The 21733-nt window shown below is 71.7% G+C and overlaps 1 protein-coding gene and 8 non-coding genes across 25 annotated transcripts in view; all 9 read right to left on the bottom strand.

Annotated features, from left to right (window-relative positions):
• Positions 1 to 21733, bottom strand: part of LOC122239409 — a 61834-nt gene that overhangs the window by 26951 nt on the left and 13150 nt on the right. For 9 of the 17 annotated variants that reach the window (XR_006218467.1, XR_006218466.1, XM_042988272.1 and 6 more), the window contains 16 exons: positions 20981 to 21115; positions 20613 to 20705; positions 18158 to 18292; positions 17790 to 17882; positions 15322 to 15456; positions 14954 to 15046; positions 12499 to 12633; positions 12131 to 12223; positions 9676 to 9810; positions 9308 to 9400; positions 6853 to 6987; positions 6485 to 6577; positions 4017 to 4151; positions 3649 to 3741; positions 1194 to 1328; positions 826 to 918 (listed from right to left, as the gene is read on the bottom strand). Coding sequence is in view for 15 of the 17 variants with exons in the window: in XM_042988272.1 (XP_042844206.1) it covers positions 826 to 918; positions 1194 to 1328; positions 3649 to 3741; positions 4017 to 4151; positions 6485 to 6577; positions 6853 to 6987; positions 9308 to 9400; positions 9676 to 9810; positions 12131 to 12223; positions 12499 to 12633; positions 14954 to 15046; positions 15322 to 15456; positions 17790 to 17882; positions 18158 to 18292; positions 20613 to 20705; positions 20981 to 21115 (1824 nt within the window). In the remaining 2 variants the exon portion in view is untranslated. The remainder of the gene's footprint in view (positions 1 to 825; positions 919 to 1193; positions 1329 to 3648; positions 3742 to 4016; positions 4152 to 6484; positions 6578 to 6852; positions 6988 to 9307; positions 9401 to 9675; positions 9811 to 12130; positions 12224 to 12498; positions 12634 to 14953; positions 15047 to 15321; positions 15457 to 17789; positions 17883 to 18157; positions 18293 to 20612; positions 20706 to 20980; positions 21116 to 21733) is intronic. The other 8 variants (XM_042988284.1, XM_042988283.1, XM_042988282.1 and 5 more) reach the window with 8 other exon arrangements.
• Positions 850 to 943, bottom strand: LOC122239893. The gene has a single exon (XR_006219279.1). It is a non-coding gene; the product is annotated as a small nucleolar RNA SNORD116 (small nucleolar RNA).
• On the bottom strand, positions 3673 to 3766 carry LOC122239891. Its single transcript, XR_006219277.1, has one exon. It is a non-coding gene; the product is annotated as a small nucleolar RNA SNORD116 (small nucleolar RNA).
• LOC122239890 lies at positions 6509 to 6602 on the bottom strand. The gene has a single exon (XR_006219276.1). It is a non-coding gene; the product is annotated as a small nucleolar RNA SNORD116 (small nucleolar RNA).
• Positions 9332 to 9425, bottom strand: LOC122239889. The gene has a single exon (XR_006219275.1). It is a non-coding gene; the product is annotated as a small nucleolar RNA SNORD116 (small nucleolar RNA).
• LOC122239888 lies at positions 12155 to 12248 on the bottom strand. Its single transcript, XR_006219273.1, has one exon. It is a non-coding gene; the product is annotated as a small nucleolar RNA SNORD116 (small nucleolar RNA).
• On the bottom strand, positions 14978 to 15071 carry LOC122239887. The gene has a single exon (XR_006219272.1). It is a non-coding gene; the product is annotated as a small nucleolar RNA SNORD116 (small nucleolar RNA).
• On the bottom strand, positions 17814 to 17907 carry LOC122239886. The gene has a single exon (XR_006219271.1). It is a non-coding gene; the product is annotated as a small nucleolar RNA SNORD116 (small nucleolar RNA).
• LOC122239885 lies at positions 20637 to 20730 on the bottom strand. Its single transcript, XR_006219270.1, has one exon. It is a non-coding gene; the product is annotated as a small nucleolar RNA SNORD116 (small nucleolar RNA).

The following is a 21733-nucleotide window of genomic DNA, read 5'->3' as shown; positions in this document are numbered from 1 at the left end:
CGCAGGACTCCGCGTAACCCACGACGGACGCGGGGACGCCACGAGACACCAGGGCTGAGCAGGCCCGGGCACTCCCCCAGGGCGCGGTCCCCTCTGGACCGTGCCAGTCCCGTTCAGGCCTTCGGCCGGCCCGGCATGCCGGCTTCACCCTGGGCCCGAAGCGCCGGCGCCACTTGCCGCCTTGCGTGGCCGCCGGGCAGGGCCGATGGTTCCAACCTGGCCGGTGCCGCAGCCCGGCCTCTTGCCCCGGCCCAGAAGCCCGAGCCAGGGGCCGCTCCACGTACGTCAGTGAGAGAAAGGGCTCGTGTCCAGGGATGGCCGCCGCCTCGGGCTGGGGCTCCCGCGCCCCCCCCACGGCCCGCCAGGCTTGCCTCGCCCGGCCCCTCAACACACACCGCCGCGCGCTTAGGCCCGCACAGCCCTCCGGGCCCTCGCAGGCCCCAGCCCTCGACTCCCAAGGGCCGGTGCCACAAGACACGCCGGTGAAGTCCTAGGCCTTGGGGGGGACCAGCTGCCCCACTCCACCCCAGTCGCCAGCCACTGCCCGCAGGCCCTGCCAGCCAGGTCCCTGCCCCCGGCTCCCAGGGCCCGTGCCACAGACACGCCTTTGAAGTCCTAGGCCTTGGGCACCAGCTGCCCCACTCGACCTCAGATGCCGCTCATTGCCCTCAGGCTCCTTGCCTGCGAGCCGTGGAAAGCCTGCGAAGGTGGGGAAACGGCTCCCTGACCCGGAGACACCCCGCGAGCCTCTCCCAGGCGCAGGCCGTGGGCGCTGCTGCTTGCAGGGGTGTGACCAATGGGAAGCCTGCTGTCCCTGACGCTTACCTTCCCTGGGGCGGACAACGTGCTGGACCTCAGTTTCGATGAGAACGACGGGAGGGAGTTCTCACTCATTTTGTTCAGCTTTTCCAAGGAATGCTGTTGAGGGAGTCATCATCGATCCGAGCACATTCTGGGCGGCCTGGCCGGCTGACCCAGGCGGGCCGGGTGGCTCAGCGGGGCAAGCCGAGGGACTCAGGGTCCTCCCGGTGCCCGGGCCGTGCAGAGCCACGCCACTGAGCCAGAGGAACGGACAGGCCCCTCTGGGAGCAAAACCCCACGTGCCCAGCGGGCCACCTGCACTAGCGGCCTCTCGGGCAGCCCCGGGAAAGCCTAAAGCCAGGGGCACGAGCTGACCCCCGGGGAAGGCTTACCGTCTGGACGCTCCCGTCAGCAACGTGCCCGTTCCGGGCCACGCTTCTTCCGGCCGTACCGCAAACCACAGGCACTCGGGGGCCAGGGAGGCCTTCGTGTCTCGGCCGACCGCGAGCCTGGCGTGGCCACTGCACCTGAGAAAGGGGGAGCAATCGCCCGCGGGCGTCACCAAGGTACCCAGGGGCTCCGCTCGCCACGCCGGGCAGAACGAATCCGCGACCACGCCTTGCGTCCGTCTGCCTGTCCTGTCCCTCGGCCCCCTGGGGCTGCCTGCGGACGGGCAACAAGCCACGGGCGCAGGGCACTGTGGGAGCGGGAGCGCGTGCCTCTTCGTGCGCACGGAGGGTCATGTGTGCTGGGAGGCTGGGCTAGGGGCTGTAGCGGGCTGCTGAGCCGGGCGGCCTGGGTCCCTGCAAGAGCACGCGTGCCTGGGGCGCAGGTCCTGGCCCCGGCGTCGCGTCAGGCGACTGGCACAGGCCCGGTGGCCTTGCACACCAGGGAGCCGCGCTGGACGCCTCTGGGCCACTGACGCGGGCCAGGCTCTGCCCCTCCCAAACACTCTCTGGCCACGCGGTGCCCACCGACCTCCACACGCATCCGTTCCCGCCGCTGCCCACCCTTTCCACGTGCACCGTGGAAGCCAGCACTGGATGGAACCTCAGGGGTCCCAGGAAAACCCAAAACCTGCCCCCCAGGGAGTCTGGCCGCCCTGGCCCGCAGGCTACGGGGCAGAGGACGAGGCAGCGCCCTCCCAGGCGGCCACGGGACAAACGGTGCCCCCACCTCTCCACTCCGCCAGAATGGCCGGGGCGGCTAGGCTGCCCGGGCCCGGCCCCCAACTAACGCCGGCGCCAAAGCCCACCGAGCCGCGTGCGCGTTCCCTACCAGGGAGTCGGCGAGGCCACGGCCACGGGGCGCCAGGGCCCCGGCCCGCAAGGGAACGAGCATTCCCTGGGCTGCCCGCTCCGTGGGAGTGTGTTCCCACCTGCCCCGCCAACTCTGCCAAATGGACCGGGCCGCCGACGGCCGGAAGCTGCAGGGAGGGCAGCCGCAGACAGGCTTTGACCTTTGCAAGGATGCGGCCCGCGGCAGGCGACGTGGCCCCTGCCCACGGCCCAGGAACACGCGCGTGGCCCTCACAGGGAACACAAGGGCTGCAGCCCCGCAGGCCAGGGCCACAGCGAGAGGAGATCACGTCGCCCTCGCCACGGGAGACGGACCTCTGCCAAGCGGCCCGCGGGGCCGAGGCACCGCGCCTGGCCTCAGGGATCGCAGGCCCGCGCCTGCCTGCCAGGTCACCGCAGAGGAACCTGCGGCCCACCCGAGAGGACGGGAGGCACACCGTGCCCGACTGCAAGGGGCAGCACCTCCCGGGGTGTCTACTTTGGCCCCACCAGCTCCGTGCCCGAGGAGACAGCGCCCCCGTGGCAGGCCCGGGCGGGGGCTGGGGGGCAGCCTCTTTGGCCGGGGCCCTGTTGAGGGCCCCTGTTGAAAGGCCACCACCCCTGGCGCCCTTCCTCCGGAGACCAGCGGCCAGGAGGGCCCTGAGGAGGGGGACCGCCGTGCCACACCGCTGCACCCTGAAGCCGGCCCTGGGAGCCACTGACTGTGCCATCCACGGGAGGAGGCCGCAGGACTCCGCGTAACCCACGACGGACGCGGGGACGCCACGAGACACCAGGGCTGAGCAGGCCCGGGCACTCCCCCAGGGCGCGGTCCCCTCTGGACCGTGCCAGTCCCGTTCAGGCCTTCGGCCGGCCCGGCATGCCGGCTTCACCCTGGGCCCGAAGCGCCGGCGCCACTTGCCGCCTTGCGTGGCCGCCGGGCAGGGCCGATGGTTCCAACCTGGCCGGTGCCGCAGCCCGGCCTCTTGCCCCGGCCCAGAAGCCCGAGCCAGGGGCCGCTCCACGTACGTCAGTGAGAGAAAGGGCTCGTGTCCAGGGATGGCCGCCGCCTCGGGCTGGGGCTCCCGCGCCCCCCCCACGGCCCGCCAGGCTTGCCTCGCCCGGCCCCTCAACACACACCGCCGCGCGCTTAGGCCCGCACAGCCCTCCGGGCCCTCGCAGGCCCCAGCCCTCGACTCCCAAGGGCCGGTGCCACAAGACACGCCGGTGAAGTCCTAGGCCTTGGGGGGGACCAGCTGCCCCACTCCACCCCAGTCGCCAGCCACTGCCCGCAGGCCCTGCCAGCCAGGTCCCTGCCCCCGGCTCCCAGGGCCCGTGCCACAGACACGCCTTTGAAGTCCTAGGCCTTGGGCACCAGCTGCCCCACTCGACCTCAGATGCCGCTCATTGCCCTCAGGCTCCTTGCCTGCGAGCCGTGGAAAGCCTGCGAAGGTGGGGAAACGGCTCCCTGACCCGGAGACACCCCGCGAGCCTCTCCCAGGCGCAGGCCGTGGGCGCTGCTGCTTGCAGGGGTGTGACCAATGGGAAGCCTGCTGTCCCTGACGCTTACCTTCCCTGGGGCGGACAACGTGCTGGACCTCAGTTTCGATGAGAACGACGGGAGGGAGTTCTCACTCATTTTGTTCAGCTTTTCCAAGGAATGCTGTTGAGGGAGTCATCATCGATCCGAGCACATTCTGGGCGGCCTGGCCGGCTGACCCAGGCGGGCCGGGTGGCTCAGCGGGGCAAGCCGAGGGACTCAGGGTCCTCCCGGTGCCCGGGCCGTGCAGAGCCACGCCACTGAGCCAGAGGAACGGACAGGCCCCTCTGGGAGCAAAACCCCACGTGCCCAGCGGGCCACCTGCACTAGCGGCCTCTCGGGCAGCCCCGGGAAAGCCTAAAGCCAGGGGCACGAGCTGACCCCCGGGGAAGGCTTACCGTCTGGACGCTCCCGTCAGCAACGTGCCCGTTCCGGGCCACGCTTCTTCCGGCCGTACCGCAAACCACAGGCACTCGGGGGCCAGGGAGGCCTTCGTGTCTCGGCCGACCGCGAGCCTGGCGTGGCCACTGCACCTGAGAAAGGGGGAGCAATCGCCCGCGGGCGTCACCAAGGTACCCAGGGGCTCCGCTCGCCACGCCGGGCAGAACGAATCCGCGACCACGCCTTGCGTCCGTCTGCCTGTCCTGTCCCTCGGCCCCCTGGGGCTGCCTGCGGACGGGCAACAAGCCACGGGCGCAGGGCACTGTGGGAGCGGGAGCGCGTGCCTCTTCGTGCGCACGGAGGGTCATGTGTGCTGGGAGGCTGGGCTAGGGGCTGTAGCGGGCTGCTGAGCCGGGCGGCCTGGGTCCCTGCAAGAGCACGCGTGCCTGGGGCGCAGGTCCTGGCCCCGGCGTCGCGTCAGGCGACTGGCACAGGCCCGGTGGCCTTGCACACCAGGGAGCCGCGCTGGACGCCTCTGGGCCACTGACGCGGGCCAGGCTCTGCCCCTCCCAAACACTCTCTGGCCACGCGGTGCCCACCGACCTCCACACGCATCCGTTCCCGCCGCTGCCCACCCTTTCCACGTGCACCGTGGAAGCCAGCACTGGATGGAACCTCAGGGGTCCCAGGAAAACCCAAAACCTGCCCCCCAGGGAGTCTGGCCGCCCTGGCCCGCAGGCTACGGGGCAGAGGACGAGGCAGCGCCCTCCCAGGCGGCCACGGGACAAACGGTGCCCCCACCTCTCCACTCCGCCAGAATGGCCGGGGCGGCTAGGCTGCCCGGGCCCGGCCCCCAACTAACGCCGGCGCCAAAGCCCACCGAGCCGCGTGCGCGTTCCCTACCAGGGAGTCGGCGAGGCCACGGCCACGGGGCGCCAGGGCCCCGGCCCGCAAGGGAACGAGCATTCCCTGGGCTGCCCGCTCCGTGGGAGTGTGTTCCCACGTGCGTGGGAATTCCCTCCCGCCAACTCTGCCAAATGGACCGGGCCGCCGACGGCCGGAAGCTGCAGGGAGGGCAGCCGCAGACAGGCTTTGACCTTTGCAAGGATGCGGCCCGCGGCAGGCGACGTGGCCCCTGCCCACGGCCCAGGAACACGCGCGTGGCCCTCACAGGGAACACAAGGGCTGCAGCCCCGCAGGCCAGGGCCACAGCGAGAGGAGATCACGTCGCCCTCGCCACGGGAGACGGACCTCTGCCAAGCGGCCCGCGGGGCCGAGGCACCGCGCCTGGCCTCAGGGATCGCAGGCCCGCGCCTGCCTGCCAGGTCACCGCAGAGGAACCTGCGGCCCACCCGAGAGGACGGGAGGCACACCGTGCCCGACTGCAAGGGGCAGCACCTCCCGGGGTGTCTACTTTGGCCCCACCAGCTCCGTGCCCGAGGAGACAGCGCCCCCGTGGCAGGCCCGGGCGGGGGCTGGGGGGCAGCCTCTTTGGCCGGGGCCCTGTTGAGGGCCCCTGTTGAAAGGCCACCACCCCTGGCGCCCTTCCTCCGGAGACCAGCGGCCAGGAGGGCCCTGAGGAGGGGGACCGCCGTGCCACACCGCTGCACCCTGAAGCCGGCCCTGGGAGCCACTGACTGTGCCATCCACGGGAGGAGGCCGCAGGACTCCGCGTAACCCACGACGGACGCGGGGACGCCACGAGACACCAGGGCTGAGCAGGCCCGGGCACTCCCCCAGGGCGCGGTCCCCTCTGGACCGTGCCAGTCCCGTTCAGGCCTTCGGCCGGCCCGGCATGCCGGCTTCACCCTGGGCCCGAAGCGCCGGCGCCACTTGCCGCCTTGCGTGGCCGCCGGGCAGGGCCGATGGTTCCAACCTGGCCGGTGCCGCAGCCCGGCCTCTTGCCCCGGCCCAGAAGCCCGAGCCAGGGGCCGCTCCACGTACGTCAGTGAGAGAAAGGGCTCGTGTCCAGGGATGGCCGCCGCCTCGGGCTGGGGCTCCCGCGCCCCCCCCACGGCCCGCCAGGCTTGCCTCGCCCGGCCCCTCAACACACACCGCCGCGCGCTTAGGCCCGCACAGCCCTCCGGGCCCTCGCAGGCCCCAGCCCTCGACTCCCAAGGGCCGGTGCCACAAGACACGCCGGTGAAGTCCTAGGCCTTGGGGGGGACCAGCTGCCCCACTCCACCCCAGTCGCCAGCCACTGCCCGCAGGCCCTGCCAGCCAGGTCCCTGCCCCCGGCTCCCAGGGCCCGTGCCACAGACACGCCTTTGAAGTCCTAGGCCTTGGGCACCAGCTGCCCCACTCGACCTCAGATGCCGCTCATTGCCCTCAGGCTCCTTGCCTGCGAGCCGTGGAAAGCCTGCGAAGGTGGGGAAACGGCTCCCTGACCCGGAGACACCCCGCGAGCCTCTCCCAGGCGCAGGCCGTGGGCGCTGCTGCTTGCAGGGGTGTGACCAATGGGAAGCCTGCTGTCCCTGACGCTTACCTTCCCTGGGGCGGACAACGTGCTGGACCTCAGTTTCGATGAGAACGACGGGAGGGAGTTCTCACTCATTTTGTTCAGCTTTTCCAAGGAATGCTGTTGAGGGAGTCATCATCGATCCGAGCACATTCTGGGCGGCCTGGCCGGCTGACCCAGGCGGGCCGGGTGGCTCAGCGGGGCAAGCCGAGGGACTCAGGGTCCTCCCGGTGCCCGGGCCGTGCAGAGCCACGCCACTGAGCCAGAGGAACGGACAGGCCCCTCTGGGAGCAAAACCCCACGTGCCCAGCGGGCCACCTGCACTAGCGGCCTCTCGGGCAGCCCCGGGAAAGCCTAAAGCCAGGGGCACGAGCTGACCCCCGGGGAAGGCTTACCGTCTGGACGCTCCCGTCAGCAACGTGCCCGTTCCGGGCCACGCTTCTTCCGGCCGTACCGCAAACCACAGGCACTCGGGGGCCAGGGAGGCCTTCGTGTCTCGGCCGACCGCGAGCCTGGCGTGGCCACTGCACCTGAGAAAGGGGGAGCAATCGCCCGCGGGCGTCACCAAGGTACCCAGGGGCTCCGCTCGCCACGCCGGGCAGAACGAATCCGCGACCACGCCTTGCGTCCGTCTGCCTGTCCTGTCCCTCGGCCCCCTGGGGCTGCCTGCGGACGGGCAACAAGCCACGGGCGCAGGGCACTGTGGGAGCGGGAGCGCGTGCCTCTTCGTGCGCACGGAGGGTCATGTGTGCTGGGAGGCTGGGCTAGGGGCTGTAGCGGGCTGCTGAGCCGGGCGGCCTGGGTCCCTGCAAGAGCACGCGTGCCTGGGGCGCAGGTCCTGGCCCCGGCGTCGCGTCAGGCGACTGGCACAGGCCCGGTGGCCTTGCACACCAGGGAGCCGCGCTGGACGCCTCTGGGCCACTGACGCGGGCCAGGCTCTGCCCCTCCCAAACACTCTCTGGCCACGCGGTGCCCACCGACCTCCACACGCATCCGTTCCCGCCGCTGCCCACCCTTTCCACGTGCACCGTGGAAGCCAGCACTGGATGGAACCTCAGGGGTCCCAGGAAAACCCAAAACCTGCCCCCCAGGGAGTCTGGCCGCCCTGGCCCGCAGGCTACGGGGCAGAGGACGAGGCAGCGCCCTCCCAGGCGGCCACGGGACAAACGGTGCCCCCACCTCTCCACTCCGCCAGAATGGCCGGGGCGGCTAGGCTGCCCGGGCCCGGCCCCCAACTAACGCCGGCGCCAAAGCCCACCGAGCCGCGTGCGCGTTCCCTACCAGGGAGTCGGCGAGGCCACGGCCACGGGGCGCCAGGGCCCCGGCCCGCAAGGGAACGAGCATTCCCTGGGCTGCCCGCTCCGTGGGAGTGTGTTCCCACCTGCCCCGCCAACTCTGCCAAATGGACCGGGCCGCCGACGGCCGGAAGCTGCAGGGAGGGCAGCCGCAGACAGGCTTTGACCTTTGCAAGGATGCGGCCCGCGGCAGGCGACGTGGCCCCTGCCCACGGCCCAGGAACACGCGCGTGGCCCTCACAGGGAACACAAGGGCTGCAGCCCCGCAGGCCAGGGCCACAGCGAGAGGAGATCACGTCGCCCTCGCCACGGGAGACGGACCTCTGCCAAGCGGCCCGCGGGGCCGAGGCACCGCGCCTGGCCTCAGGGATCGCAGGCCCGCGCCTGCCTGCCAGGTCACCGCAGAGGAACCTGCGGCCCACCCGAGAGGACGGGAGGCACACCGTGCCCGACTGCAAGGGGCAGCACCTCCCGGGGTGTCTACTTTGGCCCCACCAGCTCCGTGCCCGAGGAGACAGCGCCCCCGTGGCAGGCCCGGGCGGGGGCTGGGGGGCAGCCTCTTTGGCCGGGGCCCTGTTGAGGGCCCCTGTTGAAAGGCCACCACCCCTGGCGCCCTTCCTCCGGAGACCAGCGGCCAGGAGGGCCCTGAGGAGGGGGACCGCCGTGCCACACCGCTGCACCCTGAAGCCGGCCCTGGGAGCCACTGACTGTGCCATCCACGGGAGGAGGCCGCAGGACTCCGCGTAACCCACGACGGACGCGGGGACGCCACGAGACACCAGGGCTGAGCAGGCCCGGGCACTCCCCCAGGGCGCGGTCCCCTCTGGACCGTGCCAGTCCCGTTCAGGCCTTCGGCCGGCCCGGCATGCCGGCTTCACCCTGGGCCCGAAGCGCCGGCGCCACTTGCCGCCTTGCGTGGCCGCCGGGCAGGGCCGATGGTTCCAACCTGGCCGGTGCCGCAGCCCGGCCTCTTGCCCCGGCCCAGAAGCCCGAGCCAGGGGCCGCTCCACGTACGTCAGTGAGAGAAAGGGCTCGTGTCCAGGGATGGCCGCCGCCTCGGGCTGGGGCTCCCGCGCCCCCCCCACGGCCCGCCAGGCTTGCCTCGCCCGGCCCCTCAACACACACCGCCGCGCGCTTAGGCCCGCACAGCCCTCCGGGCCCTCGCAGGCCCCAGCCCTCGACTCCCAAGGGCCGGTGCCACAAGACACGCCGGTGAAGTCCTAGGCCTTGGGGGGGACCAGCTGCCCCACTCCACCCCAGTCGCCAGCCACTGCCCGCAGGCCCTGCCAGCCAGGTCCCTGCCCCCGGCTCCCAGGGCCCGTGCCACAGACACGCCTTTGAAGTCCTAGGCCTTGGGCACCAGCTGCCCCACTCGACCTCAGATGCCGCTCATTGCCCTCAGGCTCCTTGCCTGCGAGCCGTGGAAAGCCTGCGAAGGTGGGGAAACGGCTCCCTGACCCGGAGACACCCCGCGAGCCTCTCCCAGGCGCAGGCCGTGGGCGCTGCTGCTTGCAGGGGTGTGACCAATGGGAAGCCTGCTGTCCCTGACGCTTACCTTCCCTGGGGCGGACAACGTGCTGGACCTCAGTTTCGATGAGAACGACGGGAGGGAGTTCTCACTCATTTTGTTCAGCTTTTCCAAGGAATGCTGTTGAGGGAGTCATCATCGATCCGAGCACATTCTGGGCGGCCTGGCCGGCTGACCCAGGCGGGCCGGGTGGCTCAGCGGGGCAAGCCGAGGGACTCAGGGTCCTCCCGGTGCCCGGGCCGTGCAGAGCCACGCCACTGAGCCAGAGGAACGGACAGGCCCCTCTGGGAGCAAAACCCCACGTGCCCAGCGGGCCACCTGCACTAGCGGCCTCTCGGGCAGCCCCGGGAAAGCCTAAAGCCAGGGGCACGAGCTGACCCCCGGGGAAGGCTTACCGTCTGGACGCTCCCGTCAGCAACGTGCCCGTTCCGGGCCACGCTTCTTCCGGCCGTACCGCAAACCACAGGCACTCGGGGGCCAGGGAGGCCTTCGTGTCTCGGCCGACCGCGAGCCTGGCGTGGCCACTGCACCTGAGAAAGGGGGAGCAATCGCCCGCGGGCGTCACCAAGGTACCCAGGGGCTCCGCTCGCCACGCCGGGCAGAACGAATCCGCGACCACGCCTTGCGTCCGTCTGCCTGTCCTGTCCCTCGGCCCCCTGGGGCTGCCTGCGGACGGGCAACAAGCCACGGGCGCAGGGCACTGTGGGAGCGGGAGCGCGTGCCTCTTCGTGCGCACGGAGGGTCATGTGTGCTGGGAGGCTGGGCTAGGGGCTGTAGCGGGCTGCTGAGCCGGGCGGCCTGGGTCCCTGCAAGAGCACGCGTGCCTGGGGCGCAGGTCCTGGCCCCGGCGTCGCGTCAGGCGACTGGCACAGGCCCGGTGGCCTTGCACACCAGGGAGCCGCGCTGGACGCCTCTGGGCCACTGACGCGGGCCAGGCTCTGCCCCTCCCAAACACTCTCTGGCCACGCGGTGCCCACCGACCTCCACACGCATCCGTTCCCGCCGCTGCCCACCCTTTCCACGTGCACCGTGGAAGCCAGCACTGGATGGAACCTCAGGGGTCCCAGGAAAACCCAAAACCTGCCCCCCAGGGAGTCTGGCCGCCCTGGCCCGCAGGCTACGGGGCAGAGGACGAGGCAGCGCCCTCCCAGGCGGCCACGGGACAAACGGTGCCCCCACCTCTCCACTCCGCCAGAATGGCCGGGGCGGCTAGGCTGCCCGGGCCCGGCCCCCAACTAACGCCGGCGCCAAAGCCCACCGAGCCGCGTGCGCGTTCCCTACCAGGGAGTCGGCGAGGCCACGGCCACGGGGCGCCAGGGCCCCGGCCCGCAAGGGAACGAGCATTCCCTGGGCTGCCCGCTCCGTGGGAGTGTGTTCCCACCTGCCCCGCCAACTCTGCCAAATGGACCGGGCCGCCGACGGCCGGAAGCTGCAGGGAGGGCAGCCGCAGACAGGCTTTGACCTTTGCAAGGATGCGGCCCGCGGCAGGCGACGTGGCCCCTGCCCACGGCCCAGGAACACGCGCGTGGCCCTCACAGGGAACACAAGGGCTGCAGCCCCGCAGGCCAGGGCCACAGCGAGAGGAGATCACGTCGCCCTCGCCACGGGAGACGGACCTCTGCCAAGCGGCCCGCGGGGCCGAGGCACCGCGCCTGGCCTCAGGGATCGCAGGCCCGCGCCTGCCTGCCAGGTCACCGCAGAGGAACCTGCGGCCCACCCGAGAGGACGGGAGGCACACCGTGCCCGACTGCAAGGGGCAGCACCTCCCGGGGTGTCTACTTTGGCCCCACCAGCTCCGTGCCCGAGGAGACAGCGCCCCCGTGGCAGGCCCGGGCGGGGGCTGGGGGGCAGCCTCTTTGGCCGGGGCCCTGTTGAGGGCCCCTGTTGAAAGGCCACCACCCCTGGCGCCCTTCCTCCGGAGACCAGCGGCCAGGAGGGCCCTGAGGAGGGGGACCGCCGTGCCACACCGCTGCACCCTGAAGCCGGCCCTGGGAGCCACTGACTGTGCCATCCACGGGAGGAGGCCGCAGGACTCCGCGTAACCCACGACGGACGCGGGGACGCCACGAGACACCAGGGCTGAGCAGGCCCGGGCACTCCCCCAGGGCGCGGTCCCCTCTGGACCGTGCCAGTCCCGTTCAGGCCTTCGGCCGGCCCGGCATGCCGGCTTCACCCTGGGCCCGAAGCGCCGGCGCCACTTGCCGCCTTGCGTGGCCGCCGGGCAGGGCCGATGGTTCCAACCTGGCCGGTGCCGCAGCCCGGCCTCTTGCCCCGGCCCAGAAGCCCGAGCCAGGGGCCGCTCCACGTACGTCAGTGAGAGAAAGGGCTCGTGTCCAGGGATGGCCGCCGCCTCGGGCTGGGGCTCCCGCGCCCCCCCCACGGCCCGCCAGGCTTGCCTCGCCCGGCCCCTCAACACACACCGCCGCGCGCTTAGGCCCGCACAGCCCTCCGGGCCCTCGCAGGCCCCAGCCCTCGACTCCCAAGGGCCGGTGCCACAAGACACGCCGGTGAAGTCCTAGGCCTTGGGGGGGACCAGCTGCCCCACTCCACCCCAGTCGCCAGCCACTGCCCGCAGGCCCTGCCAGCCAGGTCCCTGCCCCCGGCTCCCAGGGCCCGTGCCACAGACACGCCTTTGAAGTCCTAGGCCTTGGGCACCAGCTGCCCCACTCGACCTCAGATGCCGCTCATTGCCCTCAGGCTCCTTGCCTGCGAGCCGTGGAAAGCCTGCGAAGGTGGGGAAACGGCTCCCTGACCCGGAGACACCCCGCGAGCCTCTCCCAGGCGCAGGCCGTGGGCGCTGCTGCTTGCAGGGGTGTGACCAATGGGAAGCCTGCTGTCCCTGACGCTTACCTTCCCTGGGGCGGACAACGTGCTGGACCTCAGTTTCGATGAGAACGACGGGAGGGAGTTCTCACTCATTTTGTTCAGCTTTTCCAAGGAATGCTGTTGAGGGAGTCATCATCGATCCGAGCACATTCTGGGCGGCCTGGCCGGCTGACCCAGGCGGGCCGGGTGGCTCAGCGGGGCAAGCCGAGGGACTCAGGGTCCTCCCGGTGCCCGGGCCGTGCAGAGCCACGCCACTGAGCCAGAGGAACGGACAGGCCCCTCTGGGAGCAAAACCCCACGTGCCCAGCGGGCCACCTGCACTAGCGGCCTCTCGGGCAGCCCCGGGAAAGCCTAAAGCCAGGGGCACGAGCTGACCCCCGGGGAAGGCTTACCGTCTGGACGCTCCCGTCAGCAACGTGCCCGTTCCGGGCCACGCTTCTTCCGGCCGTACCGCAAACCACAGGCACTCGGGGGCCAGGGAGGCCTTCGTGTCTCGGCCGACCGCGAGCCTGGCGTGGCCACTGCACCTGAGAAAGGGGGAGCAATCGCCCGCGGGCGTCACCAAGGTACCCAGGGGCTCCGCTCGCCACGCCGGGCAGAACGAATCCGCGACCACGCCTTGCGTCCGTCTGCCTGTCCTGTCCCTCGGCCCCCTGGGGCTGCCTGCGGACGGGCAACAAGCCACGGGCGCAGGGCACTGTGGGAGCGGGAGCGCGTGCCTCTTCGTGCGCACGGAGGGTCATGTGTGCTGGGAGGCTGGGCTAGGGGCTGTAGCGGGCTGCTGAGCCGGGCGGCCTGGGTCCCTGCAAGAGCACGCGTGCCTGGGGCGCAGGTCCTGGCCCCGGCGTCGCGTCAGGCGACTGGCACAGGCCCGGTGGCCTTGCACACCAGGGAGCCGCGCTGGACGCCTCTGGGCCACTGACGCGGGCCAGGCTCTGCCCCTCCCAAACACTCTCTGGCCACGCGGTGCCCACCGACCTCCACACGCATCCGTTCCCGCCGCTGCCCACCCTTTCCACGTGCACCGTGGAAGCCAGCACTGGATGGAACCTCAGGGGTCCCAGGAAAACCCAAAACCTGCCCCCCAGGGAGTCTGGCCGCCCTGGCCCGCAGGCTACGGGGCAGAGGACGAGGCAGCGCCCTCCCAGGCGGCCACGGGACAAACGGTGCCCCCACCTCTCCACTCCGCCAGAATGGCCGGGGCGGCTAGGCTGCCCGGGCCCGGCCCCCAACTAACGCCGGCGCCAAAGCCCACCGAGCCGCGTGCGCGTTCCCTACCAGGGAGTCGGCGAGGCCACGGCCACGGGGCGCCAGGGCCCCGGCCCGCAAGGGAACGAGCATTCCCTGGGCTGCCCGCTCCGTGGGAGTGTGTTCCCACCTGCCCCGCCAACTCTGCCAAATGGACCGGGCCGCCGACGGCCGGAAGCTGCAGGGAGGGCAGCCGCAGACAGGCTTTGACCTTTGCAAGGATGCGGCCCGCGGCAGGCGACGTGGCCCCTGCCCACGGCCCAGGAACACGCGCGTGGCCCTCACAGGGAACACAAGGGCTGCAGCCCCGCAGGCCAGGGCCACAGCGAGAGGAGATCACGTCGCCCTCGCCACGGGAGACGGACCTCTGCCAAGCGGCCCGCGGGGCCGAGGCACCGCGCCTGGCCTCAGGGATCGCAGGCCCGCGCCTGCCTGCCAGGTCACCGCAGAGGAACCTGCGGCCCACCCGAGAGGACGGGAGGCACACCGTGCCCGACTGCAAGGGGCAGCACCTCCCGGGGTGTCTACTTTGGCCCCACCAGCTCCGTGCCCGAGGAGACAGCGCCCCCGTGGCAGGCCCGGGCGGGGGCTGGGGGGCAGCCTCTTTGGCCGGGGCCCTGTTGAGGGCCCCTGTTGAAAGGCCACCACCCCTGGCGCCCTTCCTCCGGAGACCAGCGGCCAGGAGGGCCCTGAGGAGGGGGACCGCCGTGCCACACCGCTGCACCCTGAAGCCGGCCCTGGGAGCCACTGACTGTGCCATCCACGGGAGGAGGCCGCAGGACTCCGCGTAACCCACGACGGACGCGGGGACGCCACGAGACACCAGGGCTGAGCAGGCCCGGGCACTCCCCCAGGGCGCGGTCCCCTCTGGACCGTGCCAGTCCCGTTCAGGCCTTCGGCCGGCCCGGCATGCCGGCTTCACCCTGGGCCCGAAGCGCCGGCGCCACTTGCCGCCTTGCGTGGCCGCCGGGCAGGGCCGATGGTTCCAACCTGGCCGGTGCCGCAGCCCGGCCTCTTGCCCCGGCCCAGAAGCCCGAGCCAGGGGCCGCTCCACGTACGTCAGTGAGAGAAAGGGCTCGTGTCCAGGGATGGCCGCCGCCTCGGGCTGGGGCTCCCGCGCCCCCCCCACGGCCCGCCAGGCTTGCCTCGCCCGGCCCCTCAACACACACCGCCGCGCGCTTAGGCCCGCACAGCCCTCCGGGCCCTCGCAGGCCCCAGCCCTCGACTCCCAAGGGCCGGTGCCACAAGACACGCCGGTGAAGTCCTAGGCCTTGGGGGGGACCAGCTGCCCCACTCCACCCCAGTCGCCAGCCACTGCCCGCAGGCCCTGCCAGCCAGGTCCCTGCCCCCGGCTCCCAGGGCCCGTGCCACAGACACGCCTTTGAAGTCCTAGGCCTTGGGCACCAGCTGCCCCACTCGACCTCAGATGCCGCTCATTGCCCTCAGGCTCCTTGCCTGCGAGCCGTGGAAAGCCTGCGAAGGTGGGGAAACGGCTCCCTGACCCGGAGACACCCCGCGAGCCTCTCCCAGGCGCAGGCCGTGGGCGCTGCTGCTTGCAGGGGTGTGACCAATGGGAAGCCTGCTGTCCCTGACGCTTACCTTCCCTGGGGCGGACAACGTGCTGGACCTCAGTTTCGATGAGAACGACGGGAGGGAGTTCTCACTCATTTTGTTCAGCTTTTCCAAGGAATGCTGTTGAGGGAGTCATCATCGATCCGAGCACATTCTGGGCGGCCTGGCCGGCTGACCCAGGCGGGCCGGGTGGCTCAGCGGGGCAAGCCGAGGGACTCAGGGTCCTCCCGGTGCCCGGGCCGTGCAGAGCCACGCCACTGAGCCAGAGGAACGGACAGGCCCCTCTGGGAGCAAAACCCCACGTGCCCAGCGGGCCACCTGCACTAGCGGCCTCTCGGGCAGCCCCGGGAAAGCCTAAAGCCAGGGGCACGAGCTGACCCCCGGGGAAGGCTTACCGTCTGGACGCTCCCGTCAGCAACGTGCCCGTTCCGGGCCACGCTTCTTCCGGCCGTACCGCAAACCACAGGCACTCGGGGGCCAGGGAGGCCTTCGTGTCTCGGCCGACCGCGAGCCTGGCGTGGCCACTGCACCTGAGAAAGGGGGAGCAATCGCCCGCGGGCGTCACCAAGGTACCCAGGGGCTCCGCTCGCCACGCCGGGCAGAACGAATCCGCGACCACGCCTTGCGTCCGTCTGCCTGTCCTGTCCCTCGGCCCCCTGGGGCTGCCTGCGGACGGGCAACAAGCCACGGGCGCAGGGCACTGTGGGAGCGGGAGCGCGTGCCTCTTCGTGCGCACGGAGGGTCATGTGTGCTGGGAGGCTGGGCTAGGGGCTGTAGCGGGCTGCTGAGCCGGGCGGCCTGGGTCCCTGCAAGAGCACGCGTGCCTGGGGCGCAGGTCCTGGCCCCGGCGTCGCGTCAGGCGACTGGCACAGGCCCGGTGGCCTTGCACACCAGGGAGCCGCGCTGGACGCCTCTGGGCCACTGACGCGGGCCAGGCTCTGCCCCTCCCAAACACTCTCTGGCCACGCGGTGCCCACCGACCTCCACACGCATCCGTTCCCGCCGCTGCCCACCCTTTCCACGTGCACCGTGGAAGCCAGCACTGGATGGAACCTCAGGGGTCCCAGGAAAACCCAAAACCTGCCCCCCAGGGAGTCTGGCCGCCCTGGCCCGCAGGCTACGGGGCAGAGGACGAGGCAGCGCCCTCCCAGGCGGCCACGGGACAAACGGTGCCCCCACCTCTCCACTCCGCCAGAATGGCCGGGGCGGCTAGGCTGCCCGGGCCCGGCCCCCAACTAACGCCGGCGCCAAAGCCCACCGAGCCGCGTGCGCGTTCCCTACCAGGGAGTCGGCGAGGCCACGGCCACGGGGCGCCAGGGCCCCGGCCCGCAAGGGAACGAGCATTCCCTGGGCTGCCCGCTCCGTGGGAGTGTGTTCCCACGTGCGTGGGAATTCCCTCCCGCCAACTCTGCCAAATGGACCGGGCCGCCGACGGCCGGAAGCTGCAGGGAGGGCAGCCGCAGACAGGCTTTGACCTTTGCAAGGATGCGGCCCGCGGCAGGCGACGTGGCCCCTGCCCACGGCCCAGGAACACGCGCGTGGCCCTCACAGGGAACACAAGGGCTGCAGCCCCGCAGGCCAGGGCCACAGCGAGAGGAGATCACGTCGCCCTCGCCACGGGAGACGGACCTCTGCCAAGCGGCCCGCGGGGCCGAGGCACCGCGCCTGGCCTCAGGGATCGCAGGCCCGCGCCTGCCTGCCAGGTCACCGCAGAGGAACCTGCGGCCCACCCGAGAGGACGGGAGGCACACCGTGCCCGACTGCAAGGGGCAGCACCTCCCGGGGTGTCTACTTTGGCCCCACCAGCTCCGTGCCCGAGGAGACAGCGCCCCCGTGGCAGGCCCGGGCGGGGGCTGGGGGGCAGCCTCTTTGGCCGGGGCCCTGTTGAGGGCCCCTGTTGAAAGGCCACCACCCCTGGCGCCCTTCCTCCGGAGACCAGCGGCCAGGAGGGCCCTGAGGAGGGGGACCGCCGTGCCACACCGCTGCACCCTGAAGCCGGCCCTGGGAGCCACTGACTGTGCCATCCACGGGAGGAGGCCGCAGGACTCCGCGTAACCCACGACGGACGCGGGGACGCCACGAGACACCAGGGCTGAGCAGGCCCGGGCACTCCCCCAGGGCGCGGTCCCCTCTGGACCGTGCCAGTCCCGTTCAGGCCTTCGGCCGGCCCGGCATGCCGGCTTCACCCTGGGCCCGAAGCGCCGGCGCCACTTGCCGCCTTGCGTGGCCGCCGGGCAGGGCCGATGGTTCCAACCTGGCCGGTGCCGCAGCCCGGCCTCTTGCCCCGGCCCAGAAGCCCGAGCCAGGGGCCGCTCCACGTACGTCAGTGAGAGAAAGGGCTCGTGTCCAGGGATGGCCGCCGCCTCGGGCTGGGGCTCCCGCGCCCCCCCCACGGCCCGCCAGGCTTGCCTCGCCCGGCCCCTCAACACACACCGCCGCGCGCTTAGGCCCGCACAGCCCTCCGGGCCCTCGCAGGCCCCAGCCCTCGACTCCCAAGGGCCGGTGCCACAAGACACGCCGGTGAAGTCCTAGGCCTTGGGGGGGACCAGCTGCCCCACTCCACCCCAGTCGCCAGCCACTGCCCGCAGGCCCTGCCAGCCAGGTCCCTGCCCCCGGCTCCCAGGGCCCGTGCCACAGACACGCCTTTGAAGTCCTAGGCCTTGGGCACCAGCTGCCCCACTCGACCTCAGATGCCGCTCATTGCCCTCAGGCTCCTTGCCTGCGAGCCGTGGAAAGCCTGCGAAGGTGGGGAAACGGCTCCCTGACCCGGAGACACCCCGCGAGCCTCTCCCAGGCGCAGGCCGTGGGCGCTGCTGCTTGCAGGGGTGTGACCAATGGGAAGCCTGCTGTCCCTGACGCTTACCTTCCCTGGGGCGGACAACGTGCTGGACCTCAGTTTCGATGAGAACGACGGGAGGGAGTTCTCACTCATTTTGTTCAGCTTTTCCAAGGAATGCTGTTGAGGGAGTCATCATCGATCCGAGCACATTCTGGGCGGCCTGGCCGGCTGACCCAGGCGGGCCGGGTGGCTCAGCGGGGCAAGCCGAGGGACTCAGGGTCCTCCCGGTGCCCGGGCCGTGCAGAGCCACGCCACTGAGCCAGAGGAACGGACAGGCCCCTCTGGGAGCAAAACCCCACGTGCCCAGCGGGCCACCTGCACTAGCGGCCTCTCGGGCAGCCCCGGGAAAGCCTAAAGCCAGGGGCACGAGCTGACCCCCGGGGAAGGCTTACCGTCTGGACGCTCCCGTCAGCAACGTGCCCGTTCCGGGCCACGCTTCTTCCGGCCGTACCGCAAACCACAGGCACTCGGGGGCCAGGGAGGCCTTCGTGTCTCGGCCGACCGCGAGCCTGGCGTGGCCACTGCACCTGAGAAAGGGGGAGCAATCGCCCGCGGGCGTCACCAAGGTACCCAGGGGCTCCGCTCGCCACGCCGGGCAGAACGAATCCGCGACCACGCCTTGCGTCCGTCTGCCTGTCCTGTCCCTCGGCCCCCTGGGGCTGCCTGCGGACGGGCAACAAGCCACGGGCGCAGGGCACTGTGGGAGCGGGAGCGCGTGCCTCTTCGTGCGCACGGAGGGTCATGTGTGCTGGGAGGCTGGGCTAGGGGCTGTAGCGGGCTGCTGAGCCGGGCGGCCTGGGTCCCTGCAAGAGCACGCGTGCCTGGGGCGCAGGTCCTGGCCCCGGCGTCGCGTCAGGCGACTGGCACAGGCCCGGTGGCCTTGCACACCAGGGAGCCGCGCTGGACGCCTCTGGGCCACTGACGCGGGCCAGGCTCTGCCCCTCCCAAACACTCTCTGGCCACGCGGTGCCCACCGACCTCCACACGCATCCGTTCCCGCCGCTGCCCACCCTTTCCACGTGCACCGTGGAAGCCAGCACTGGATGGAACCTCAGGGGTCCCAGGAAAACCCAAAACCTGCCCCCCAGGGAGTCTGGCCGCCCTGGCCCGCAGGCTACGGGGCAGAGGACGAGGCAGCGCCCTCCCAGGCGGCCACGGGACAAACGGTGCCCCCACCTCTCCACTCCGCCAGAATGGCCGGGGCGGCTAGGCTGCCCGGGCCCGGCCCCCAACTAACGCCGGCGCCAAAGCCCACCGAGCCGCGTGCGCGTTCCCTACCAGGGAGTCGGCGAGGCCACGGCCACGGGGCGCCAGGGCCCCGGCCCGCAAGGGAACGAGCATTCCCTGGGCTGCCCGCTCCGTGGGAGTGTGTTCCCACCTGCCCCGCCAACTCTGCCAAATGGACCGGGCCGCCGACGGCCGGAAGCTGCAGGGAGGGCAGCCGCAGACAGGCTTTGACCTTTGCAAGGATGCGGCCCGCGGCAGGCGACGTGGCCCCTGCCCACGGCCCAGGAACACGCGCGTGGCCCTCACAGGGAACACAAGGGCTGCAGCCCCGCAGGCCAGGGCCACAGCGAGAGGAGATCACGTCGCCCTCGCCACGGGAGACGGACCTCTGCCAAGCGGCCCGCGGGGCCGAGGCACCGCGCCTGGCCTCAGGGATCGCAGGCCCGCGCCTGCCTGCCAGGTCACCGCAGAGGAACCTGCGGCCCACCCGAGAGGACGGGAGGCACACCGTGCCCGACTGCAAGGGGCAGCACCTCCCGGGGTGTCTACTTTGGCCCCACCAGCTCCGTGCCCGAGGAGACAGCGCCCCCGTGGCAGGCCCGGGCGGGGGCTGGGGGGCAGCCTCTTTGGCCGGGGCCCTGTTGAGGGCCCCTGTTGAAAGGCCACCACCCCTGGCGCCCTTCCTCCGGAGACCAGCGGCCAGGAGGGCCCTGAGGAGGGGGACCGCCGTGCCACACCGCTGCACCCTGAAGCCGGCCCTGGGAGCCACTGACTGTGCCATCCACGGGAGGAGGCCGCAGGACTCCGCGTAACCCACGACGGACGCGGGGACGCCACGAGACACCAGGGCTGAGCAGGCCCGGGCACTCCCCCAGGGCGCGGTCCCCTCTGGACCGTGCCAGTCCCGTTCAGGCCTTCGGCCGGCCCGGCATGCCGGCTTCACCCTGGGCCCGAAGCGCCGGCGCCACTTGCCGCCTTGCGTGGCCGCCGGGCAGGGCCGATGGTTCCAACCTGGCCGGTGCCGCAGCCCGGCCTCTTGCCCCGGCCCAGAAGCCCGAGCCAGGGGCCGCTCCACGTACGTCAGTGAGAGAAAGGGCTCGTGTCCAGGGATGGCCGCCGCCTCGGGCTGGGGCTCCCGCGCCCCCCCCACGGCCCGCCAGGCTTGCCTCGCCCGGCCCCTCAACACACACCGCCGCGCGCTTAGGCCCGCACAGCCCTCCGGGCCCTCGCAGGCCCCAGCCCTCGACTCCCAAGGGCCGGTGCCACAAGACACGCCGGTGAAGTCCTAGGCCTTGGGGGGGACCAGCTGCCCCACTCCACCCCAGTCGCCAGCCACTGCCCGCAGGCCCTGCCAGCCAGGTCCCTGCCCCCGGCTCCCAGGGCCCGTGCCACAGACACGCCTTTGAAGTCCTAGGCCTTGGGCACCAGCTGCCCCACTCGACCTCAGATGCCGCTCATTGCCCTCAGGCTCCTTGCCTGCGAGCCGTGGAAAGCCTGCGAAGGTGGGGAAACGGCTCCCTGACCCGGAGACACCCCGCGAGCCTCTCCCAGGCGCAGGCCGTGGGCGCTGCTGCTTGCAGGGGTGTGACCAATGGGAAGCCTGCTGTCCCTGACGCTTACCTTCCCTGGGGCGGACAACGTGCTGGACCTCAGTTTCGATGAGAACGACGGGAGGGAGTTCTCACTCATTTTGTTCAGCTTTTCCAAGGAATGCTGTTGAGGGAGTCATCATCGATCCGAGCACATTCTGGGCGGCCTGGCCGGCTGACCCAGGCGGGCCGGGTGGCTCAGCGGGGCAAGCCGAGGGACTCAGGGTCCTCCCGGTGCCCGGGCCGTGCAGAGCCACGCCACTGAGCCAGAGGAACGGACAGGCCCCTCTGGGAGCAAAACCCCACGTGCCCAGCGGGCCACCTGCACTAGCGGCCTCTCGGGCAGCCCCGGGAAAGCCTAAAGCCAGGGGCACGAGCTGACCCCCGGGGAAGGCTTACCGTCTGGACGCTCCCGTCAGCAACGTGCCCGTTCCGGGCCACGCTTCTTCCGGCCGTACCGCAAACCACAGGCACTCGGGGGCCAGGGAGGCCTTCGTGTCTCGGCCGACCGCGAGCCTGGCGTGGCCACTGCACCTGAGAAAGGGGGAGCAATCGCCCGCGGGCGTCACCAAGGTACCCAGGGGCTCCGCTCGCCACGCCGGGCAGAACGAATCCGCGACCACGCCTTGCGTCCGTCTGCCTGTCCTGTCCCTCGGCCCCCTGGGGCTGCCTGCGGACGGGCAACAAGCCACGGGCGCAGGGCACTGTGGGAGCGGGAGCGCGTGCCTCTTCGTGCGCACGGAGGGTCATGTGTGCTGGGAGGCTGGGCTAGGGGCTGTAGCGGGCTGCTGAGCCGGGCGGCCTGGGTCCCTGCAAGAGCACGCGTGCCTGGGGCGCAGGTCCTGGCCCCGGCGTCGCGTCAGGCGACTGGCACAGGCCCGGTGGCCTTGCACACCAGGGAGCCGCGCTGGACGCCTCTGGGCCACTGACGCGGGCCAGGCTCTGCCCCTCCCAAACACTCTCTGGCCACGCGGTGCCCACCGACCTCCACACGCATCCGTTCCCGCCGCTGCCCACCCTTTCCACGTGCACCGTGGAAGCCAGCACTGGATGGAACCTCAGGGGTCCCAGGAAAACCCAAAACCTGCCCCCCAGGGAGTCTGGCCGCCCTGGCCCGCAGGCTACGGGGCAGAGGACGAGGCAGCGCCCTCC

The sequence above is a fragment of the Panthera tigris genome, chromosome B3, assembly GCF_018350195.1.
Source record: "Panthera tigris isolate Pti1 chromosome B3, P.tigris_Pti1_mat1.1, whole genome shotgun sequence".
Classification (NCBI taxonomy): domain Eukaryota; kingdom Metazoa; phylum Chordata; class Mammalia; order Carnivora; family Felidae; genus Panthera; species Panthera tigris.
This window is presented reverse-complemented; position numbering and strand designations above follow the sequence as displayed.